The sequence below is a fragment of the Charadrius vociferus genome, unplaced genomic scaffold (genome assembly GCF_000708025.1).
Source record: "Charadrius vociferus isolate BGI_N301 unplaced genomic scaffold, ASM70802v2 scaffold104, whole genome shotgun sequence".
Taxonomy (NCBI): Eukaryota; Metazoa; Chordata; class Aves; order Charadriiformes; family Charadriidae; genus Charadrius; species Charadrius vociferus.
This window is the reverse complement of record NW_009648255.1, coordinates 2,103,695-2,113,038: the sequence shown is the minus strand read 5'-3', so window position 1 is coordinate 2,113,038 and position 9,344 is coordinate 2,103,695. Positions and strand designations below refer to the sequence as shown.

The following is a 9,344-nucleotide window of genomic DNA, read 5'->3' as shown; positions in this document are numbered from 1 at the left end:
AACATGTAGATGTCCGTACCGTGCCCGCGATGCTGACGGGCCCTGTGCTGACACCTTCCATCAGCGTACGGGATCAGGCAGATTTATTCCCGTTTCCAGGGGACTGCAGCAAAACTACCTGGCAGTCGTTGCCATAATCTAAGAGTCCCGTGGCTGCTTCACCTTCCAGAGGAGTTCAGGCAAGGGATGTGGATGTTGCATTCCGCAGAGGCTTCTCTGAGGGCAGAACTGGGGTCTGCAACATACTCCAGGCAGGCATGTTTTGTGTTGCTCCTCCATTTCTACGTTTGCAGCGCAAGAGCAGGGTCACAGTTGCTTTTCAATATTTGGAGCCCAGACTCCCCCAAAATACTATTTACTTGGTGTTTTCCAAACAGGCAAAGTAACTGTTGACAAAGAAAAATATAGTTAAGCTAGTAAGAAAAGAGAGAAGCGTGCTGATGGAGGTGGCTTGTGATGCTGGGCAGAAGGGGACTAGACTGTGGGAAAGCTTTGCTGGTCTGCAGAGGTGATAAAGTAAGAGCCAAGGAATTGGAAAGAGGAGAGTTTTCCAGCTGAGTCAGTGAGAATGAAAGGACTGGCTTTGCGTTTGGTCATCTGCCAAACCAGAACAGAGATAGGGAAAGGCTACTTCCAAGACAAAGCATTGCAGGTATGAGGTATGGTAAGAAAAGCAGCCAGAAAGGGCTTCTGGTAATCTTTTAGAGGATTTTTCTTATTCTGCTCCTTTTCACAGACATTTGTTTTCATTTAATGGAGGGCACTGAATGGAAAGAGGATTTGAGAGTGGTTTTGCCCTTGCACAATGTTGGGACCTCAAGTGTTTTTCTTGACTCTGAAGATCTGTTTTCTGGCTGAGAGCAGATGAACAGAGGTAATCTTTCATTGTTCTGAAGTTAAGGTTATTTGCAGATACTACTTAGTAAGGGATTTTTGTCGTACTTAGTAGTAAGTATTTATAATTTAGATACATTTTTATTGCAGGGTAATAGGAGAAATTCCAGCAATTGGAGCAGTTATTTTTACCTTGGATGAACAGTATTACCAAAACTTTGGAGCAGATCACATAACTTTAGGTATGAAGTACAACCCCCTTGAATGGCACGGTAAAATAGAAATTACCCTGTCATAGCTTTTTCTTACTACTTTTGTATCGTGGAAGGAAGGATCTGGTAGCTGCGTCGTATTCGGGAATAAGCATAGCAGCAACATGTCAAGAAACTTTGCAAAGTGCGGTCTTAGGACATCTGTAGAGAATAAGAAAGAGAAACGTGAATAGAGCAGAAGGGTGGGCTGCTTTCAGTGGAAATAAGAATCGCTTTGAGTAAGATGTTCTCCACGATAACTTGTTCAGAGGCTTCAACAGGTAGTGAATAATCGTTCTTGTCATAAGTGGTTACATATCCAGAGAATAACTATTCATCACTGTCTACTTCTGCTCGGTTTTCTACATGCAAATCACCACCAGTGTCCTGGCTCTCTGCTTCCACTTCTTATGTGCTACATCCAGCCCTGTGTTTTATTGGATTTTGGATAAGCGTGAGAGAAGAAAGCCGCTGCCATCAGTTCTGCCTTGCACAAACCTCCTGTTACCATCAAACAAGTTGGTTACTTTGGATATCTAAATGTATTTTAAAACTGAGTATGTCCTTCTTGGATGGCCAGTATTATGCATGGGGTTCTAATTGGTTTTTATTTGGGGATATCTCAAACCCAATCCTTCCTTCAGCTGCCAAGTGCCGTGCTAGCACGGCCTTAGGTCAACGCATGTGTGTCAGCATGTCAAAGCGCCTCTCCTGTACAATCGACCATGTCCATATGGGAAAACTCCTCGAGTGGCAGATCCTCGCATATGGCAGCGTTCACAAGAGGGATTGTTATCATGATGGGCCTTTAAAGCCATCTCTGGCTAATGCTTGGATTTCCATTTCTGTATGAGATGTTGATATTTATGTTATTTTTCTATTAGCAGCTAAAATTATGTGGTTCAAAACATGGAAAAATTCCCAATTGGTACTTACTTTCCGAGTTTCAGTTCATGAGAAGCGTGGAAGCATTTTAGTTAAGTATCTTTATTTACAGAACAACTTTACAAAAATAATTTCAATAAAATTATTACAAAGTCAATTTACAATATAATACAGCTGCATGTTCTCCAAATGTAACATCAGATTATGATGGGGAATATTACTTTTATATGATAGGTCAATCCGTGGCATAAATAATGCTTTAAACAAGGAGCTAGTTTTGTTATAGTCTACAAATTACTACCAACGATTAATAAACAACACAGTTCTTGGTTTAGGTGGTTCCTCTGTAAAATTCACATTAGCACTATAAACCCCAATGACTGGAGGAGCCGGAAAGATGCGCAGCCTTACGTCTGTTCCGCAGAGACTGGTCAGCTGGATACCCAACGTGTTTGTTTCAGCAGGGATGCCAGGAGCACCGTTCAGCTCAGAAACGTCCACAGTGGCACTCGTACATCGAAAATCACTCTGCTACAGAGACAGCAGTCGCCTGACCTCAGGAACAGCTTTTTCAATGTCATGCCTTGATGTGTTTGTGTTTGGTTGGTTTTTTTTCTCAGTGTTTTGCCAAAAGAGCAGGCAGAAATCAAATCCCATCCCCATAGTACCTCATTTTGTAAACTTGCAACGCTGCTCTTCCTTGGGAATTCCAGAGACGCGGGCTCCTACGGCTCTGGTTGCTTGTACGTATTGGCGTTCAGCTTTTCGTGAAATACATTCTCTGCTTCAGAAACTGCCTTGCCAGAATTTAAGAAACGTACTGGGCTCCTCCATACGGCAACACTTCTGTCACCCCCCACCCAATGATGTTGCCCCTGATATTGCATGCATCTTCTCCGCTCTGCGCTACGATCTCTTTGGCGCTGAGCACTCTGTCCCACATGTTAAAGCCAGTTAATTTTCCAGAGAAGGCTAAAGCTTCATCAAATCCACCGCCAATGCAGCAGCCGTTCTTTTCTTGACCGATCTGCAAAATCCCTCCATCTGGAACAGTATGAGCGCCGGCAATGTCTGAGGCAGTGGCTGCGAGCTCTCCCTTCACCCACAGAGATGCGGATCCATTCTCTGAGCTCCAGGCGCCGCAGACATGGATCCACTTCCCAGGAACAACTACATTTTTGGCAGCTAACTTGTGCTGGTCACCGCCAACAACAAGCACTACAGACTCCCGGCTGAGATAAAGCTGGATTTCGTATGGATTGAACTTGGTTCCGTAGGAGAAGACAATAGTTTTGTCCAAAGCCTCAGTCACCTTGATCCAGATACAAGCAGTAAAGGAGTGAAGGGTCATTCCAGCAGTTGGGTGGACGCTCCCAAATATCTTTTTCGAACGCATGGGGAATAGAATTGCTGTTTCACACCCTGAAAAAGTTAGAAAGATTATTAGGTAAATCAAAACTGGTCTGTTTGTACATGCACAGTCAGGACCCTTGATGTATGCTCGCTCCTGGGCTCCTCAAAGGGAGCTGAGAGCTCAGCTCATCCCATGGGATGTAGGATGCTTTGAAGAAGCTGTCAGACCTGATGGATGAATTTCCCTAACGCTATGGCCATGAGTCTAGGGGCCAATCAGGCTGCAGGAACAAGGTTTGGCTCCTCCCTCACTGCAGAAGTAGTGTATTGTGTCATCCTGTGCCGTGCAAAGTGACATCTAGGCTTGGTGCTGCCCGTCTGCCCTGGTGCTTGCCGTGGGAAGTTGGGCTTCCCCGAGGGTCTGTGCAGGGCAGGTGCCTTCTGCTCTGACGTGCCTCCTGGGAAAGCTGCCCTTCTGCTGGGTCACCTAGAGAAACTGGCACTTTACGTTAGGTAATTATGTCGGGCAGTTTTCTTTCTGTTTCATTTAGGTCTTGTTTTAACCTCCGTGTTCTTTTTCAGTACGGAGTGATGCACGCAGCAGTGTCACAGTGAGGGGATGAGTTCAGCGATCTGTCAAAGGGCAGGTTTGGATTCCGTGCCGTTCCTGGGGCAGTAGTGCGAGATGGCTGCGACTGCGGAAACGGAGCCGCTGGGTAGCTGTGTCACCACCAGTTAGGCAGTGTCCTGCGCTTGTCCCATGGCTAACTGGGCAGCAGAGGGGAAGGGGACAGGGGCTACTGAAAAGCAAGCGCTGGGAGCGTTGGCAGAAGCACGCTGAGATGTCTTTATATGTTATAGTGACGCCCTTTTCTGCCTTTAGGGCTCTTGGTCAGTAACTGTCGTGTGCGCTGATTAAGCATGGGAAATGTGTAAGGCGACAGATATTTTTTTAAACCGTTCATCTCCCATCTCCAATTAATCAACATATTGATAATAGAAATTAGATTAGTTAAAAGCACTAACAGAAATTTATGAAACTTAGAAAAGTAACTGGTGATCACTAAACGCAAGGCACTCTTGGTATTCTGTGTCCTGTTCTCTAGTCGTATATAACTGAATATTCCAACCAACACGGGGGAGAAAGCAGCCCCCTTCTACAATTAAGTGGGTTCATTTCCTGTTTAAACGAGCTGGAGGATCTAAAATGTCTAAACTGTGTGTGGAAATTTCTGCTTCAGTGAATGAAGGACTCTTTGTGTCCTCCAGGATTGCGCTGCTGTGTTATTTCCATAGGCTGCTTCCTTTCCACTTTGAGCAGATTTTACATTTCTTCATTGGCCCTTTTGCGGAGGGGCAGGAGCAACGAGCAACTGCTGGGGGTACTCCTTAAAATGCTGCTTAGGAACACTATATTGTGAAAAAGCTTTTAATTAGCAAGCTTTCAGGCTTTATTATCAAGGCCTAAACAAAATTAAAACCAGCCTCACTGAAGAACAAAAAGTGTGATTAGGAAATCCCTCAAGAGCACGGCTGGCAGTAATTCAAGATGTGAGAAATTAAAGTCAGTTGCTAAAAATTCCCTTGAAAAAAAAAAATAAAAAATTTCCAGAGAGAGACTCTGGAAGTACTGAAAAATGTATCCTTTAAATTAAAAAAAAAAGAATATTTTCTATAAAACCACGTAGGAATCAGTGGAAATAATGCGGATTTCCACTGATGAGATGAAGGTCCTTAATGCTGATTGAGTTTTTTACTCTCACCTAGCGCGGAGTAGCTGGCTGCAGGGCTGGCCGTGTTACAGGAGCGGGATAAAGGATGAGATCATGCTTTCTGGAAGGCAAGATTCATGTGTTTGGGGGGAAAAAAAGGAATACGCTGCAAGATTTGCTCCCGGTACACAAAGACTATTAAAGTGTTGCGAGAAGTGAAGGAGTAAAAGCAATTTACTTATAAAGCTGAATCCGTGCCCTGCGTGAAAGGATAGATTCATGTTAGATTGTGAAATGCTTTGATGTAAACTGTTGTTATGCTGTGTTTGTATTCTAACAGGCTTGTGTCAGCTGTTGCCTTTGCTCACGCCGTTACAAGAAGTGCTCCTTCTTGCTCACCTGCGTCAGGGCTCACGCTGGTGGTGCTGCTGAGGGTCGCTGGTGAGACTGGTCTAACTGCCCATTCCCACGCACCCGCGGGATTCCGCGAGTGCAGATTTCTGTGGGGTTTTTAAGCTGCAGTAACTTATGTTTGTGGAAAATATGGTTGTTTAAAAACATGTTAACATTTAGGAGACACGCAGTGATAGCTATCTGGTAGGCAGAGTTATATTCAACGTAGTTATGTTGTGCATGTAGCAATTTTGCACCCACAGTTTAAATAGATGGGGCTCTGCCCTGCCGTACCCCAGTTGCTGTAGCTGCGTTTTGGGTGTCGTATGACCATGCACAGAAAAACTGACATGAAATTTAGAATCATAGAATTGTTTTGATAGGAAGAGACCTTCAAGATCATCAAGCCCGACCATTAACTCAGCACTGTCAAGTCCACCACTAAACCATGTCCCTCAGCACCATATCCACATGTCTTTTAAATCCCTCCAGGGATGGCGACTCCACCACTGCCCTGGGCAGCCTGGTACAATGCTTGACAACCCTTTCACTGAAACCTTTTTTCCTGATATCCAATCTAAACCTCCCTTGGAGCAACTTGAGGCCATTTCCTCTTGTCCTGAAACTTGTTCCTTCTTGTCATTAAATCTGAGATATGAGCTCATCTTTCCACGGCCACCTCGCTTGCTGACCAATGCAAACATTTTGGAGGGGGGGAAAAAAAAAAACCCCAAAACAACAATACCACAGTGTTGCTAATTTTTCTGTGCTTGAGGAAATATTCTGCCCTGACAGTTGCATGCAGTGAATGTGCCCTCCCTGCCGTGGGAAGTGTGCTCAGCTCATCGAGATCGGCAGCGTGTCCTCCGATCTAGCTCTGCTCTTGGGCAGTTGGAGTCGGTGAGAAGGAGACAGCCCTTAGTTTAGGAGGAGGAGGGAGTGGGTACGTGTGTGTGAAGAGAACAGGGGAGCTCAGTGACTAGTGTGTATTCGTAGGAGTTACCAGCTGGGAAGGTAAAAGGTGAGAGAACAAAATTGGTGTGTTTAAAATATGTTTACGGCTCTCTGACAACTGTTTTGATGTGGGAGAGCCTGCAGGAGGTGGGATCTTAGCTGGGTGGCTGCCTTACCCTCTGCGAGGACTTTGATTAAACCCTTCTTTGATCCCATGTTTGAAAAGCTCAGCGCCTCTTTTTTGAGAACAGTTAATGGGTTTCCTCCCTGTACGCACAGACTGCTCAAAGCTGCTGTGCTGTTCCTAAGATGGCTTTGGAGTTGCATGCGGAGGAAGGCGCTGAAGAGGAGTGTTTATAGAGTGTCTGTTTGGACGGGCCCACCAGAGAGAGCTCTCCAGTAAAGCGCAGCGCACGTAAACTTACCTGCTGGCAGTAGGTGCTGAGCCGCCCATTTCTGCGATGCCTTCAGTTCAGCTCTGGTTTGCTGTAGCTCTTTCCACAGCGAGTTCAAAATGAGATTGTCTCCTCTGGTGGGGCTGAATTTCTCCTGCTGCAAACCCATCTCCTGAGACTCCGCCTCAAACCTCCTCAGCCAAGCGCTCTCCAGCTGCCCGAGCCTGCTGGACACGTTGTGGCTCAGCAGCAGAACGTGCTCCAGAACCTTTCCTTGCTCAGACTCGTGAAGCCTCTTGGCTTCTTCCGCGTGGTCACTGTTCCTCACGAGTGCCTGCTCTACCTGTGACACGATGTGGGAGGTGACTTTCTCGACCGTGCTGGCGAAGGTGCCCGCGAGGTTGGTGGTGAGCTGGCTCAGCTCTGCTTTTAGGGTCTGCAGGTCCACCTTCAGCATCTCGTCCATTGCCTGCAGCATCATGTTCTCTTTCATCTGCGAGTTCTCGAGCATGATGAAGAGCTTGTCCCACTCCGTGTGCTCTCGCTGGCAGTCGCACGAAACAGCTGGAATGAAAGATACAGATGTTGCCGTTCCTTTGTACTTACATTTTTTAAACAGGAGGAGTATTTGACAAAATCTGGCTCTGTGCAAGGCTTACATGCATTAGACTGTCAGTGTGTTGCCCTCTATATCAAAATTAAAAAGTAAAATAGTGTATATTATAGCAATTCTAAAACTAAGTGTCATCGGCAGTCTTTTGCAGGAAAACTGAAAAATAAAGAGTATAAAGCAAATTCCAAGGCATCCAAGTGCTTTAGCCTTTGCTGTCCGTAATAATCTGCTGGTTCAAGCACACGCTTCTTCCTCTGAAAAGAAATAATTATGTTTGTAATAATAACTTACAAGAGCTAAGCGACAAAGAACGCAATGCTGTGCTTAACAGAAGTTTAGTTTAAGTCTACTTACTTTCCTCGGTACCAAGAACTGGACCTTCGATTTCATTATCCAGATTCACATACATGAGATCATAGTCATCATCTGCATCCAGAACAGAAACAGAAGCCCTGAAAACACAGAACAGCGTAAGCAGAGAAAGTATTTCTTGGGGCAGCATTCTCCAGCCGCTTCCTGAAAATAGCTGGGCTGTCTGGCGCTGAAGTCGATGTCGGACTTCGGCAGAGACAAGACTGCGAGCGAGACGCAGCCGGCCCCTAATAAATGCTCCCAGCGCCTCGGCTTGAATGAATGAGCAACGCTGGTGCCAGTGTTGTAACAAGAGCACTCCTGACTGTTGGTTTTGGCCGAGAGGAGAAGGGGGCGTGCAGCTTGCTCAATTCCAGCCCTCCAGGTTTGCGCTGGGGGGAGACGTACTGACTCGTGGAGGGGAAGGAACGGGGAAAGCTGCTCTTGCGAGCGACCGCTTCCCCTCCGAGAGCAGATTGCCGCAACGTGCAGCCATGCGAGGGCGAGAGCGGGGGATGAAATCACTCGGAGTGCGCTGCCGACGAGCGCTGGCTGCATCGGTTCTGTTATTTTGTGCTCTTTGTGGAAAGGAGAGTGTTCTCTGCAAACTTAGTCTGTAGTTGGTATGTGCCAGCGCTCTGGAGGGGATTGGTAGAAACATAAACATACCTGGAGTTGGTTTGGGTACACGTGTATGGTATAACCTAAATGTTGTGGCTTTTTTAATAGTTATATATAAAAACTTCTATTATATACTAACAGTTTACTGCTTTAAGCAATAGAGGAGAACTCATAAAGACAGCTTGTTAGAGTTTTGCTTTTCTAGCCCCAGTTACCAATAACAACAACATAACTACGTGGATAATACATTACTGCTAGCATCTTGTTTCAGCAGCATTTAGATCAGTAGCTGTGCGATTAGAGTTGTTTCTGTTAACTTTGAGGATGCAAAATAAGGCATTCTTGGATTAGATGTTAATCTAGTGTTAAGTATTGTTGTTGTTGACGTTAATCTGCTTCAAATTCTGGAAAGCTTATCAGTTCAATGGGCCATTAATTATTTTGGAGATGCGTCGCTTAAGTGAGATTAGGGGTGATATGGCACAAATTATATGTCGGCTATGAAATATTCAGAGAACAGCAAAAAAAACCCAAACCCATATAATTGCATCTAACTTGCAATCTGTGTTCCCTTTCCTTCAGAGTGTCTGGTTTAGCCCCTTGTCGCTGCGCACGGGAGTGTGTAAAGAGGGCTCTGTGCTGCTTTTCTTGCTCATTCCATCTCCGACACCCGGGCCACCAGCAGGAGATGCGGCTGCAGCAGGCGGTGCGTGTGACCGCAAGCGGTGCGCCCTCCTGCAGCGGGGACCGGGAGGCACTGTGCGGCTGTCACCTTCTGCTGAGGAGGTGGGTGAGGCTGGAGCTGCCCGCTGGCCGGTTCCTCCAGCCTTGCCCCACGCACCCCAGGGCTGCCTGCTGGGACCCTGCTGCTGCTGCGCCACATGATTGTGCAAACTGGGGCTACCTGCGAGTTGGGCTGCTGGCCACTGTACTCAGCTATTCACTGGGTAAAGAATGGGCTGGATGGCCGAGCCCGGAGAGC

At 46.3% G+C, this 9,344-nt stretch overlaps 2 protein-coding genes across 2 annotated transcripts in view; one reads left to right on the top strand and one right to left on the bottom strand.

Moving 5' to 3' along the window:
- The window catches only part of VEPH1 (ventricular zone expressed PH domain-containing 1), an 84,341-nt gene that overhangs the window by 9,416 nt on the left and 65,581 nt on the right, over nt 1-9,344 (top strand).
- PTX3 (pentraxin 3, long) lies at nt 2,779-7,892 on the bottom strand. Its single transcript, XM_009884404.1, has 3 exons — nt 7,745-7,892; nt 6,808-7,341; nt 2,779-3,392 (listed from the first exon to the last, which is right to left on the bottom strand). The coding sequence occupies exons 1-3, from the start codon at nt 7,890-7,892 to the stop codon at nt 2,779-2,781; spliced, it is 1,296 nt and encodes a 431-aa protein (XP_009882706.1).

Excerpts from the sequence above, each read along its gene's own strand:
- PTX3 (XM_009884404.1), bottom strand. The coding sequence starts at position 7,892 with ATGCTGCCCCAAGAAATACTTTCTCTGCTTACGCTGTTCTGTGTTTTC. Across the intron at positions 7,342-7,744 it reads AGTTCTTGGTACCGAGGAAA|CTGTTTCGTGCGACTGCCAG; the intron begins GTAAGTAGACTT and ends CTTTCATTCCAG. Across the intron at positions 3,393-6,807 it reads TCAGCACCTACTGCCAGCAG|GGTGTGAAACAGCAATTCTA; the intron begins GTAAGTTTACGT and ends TAACTTTTTCAG.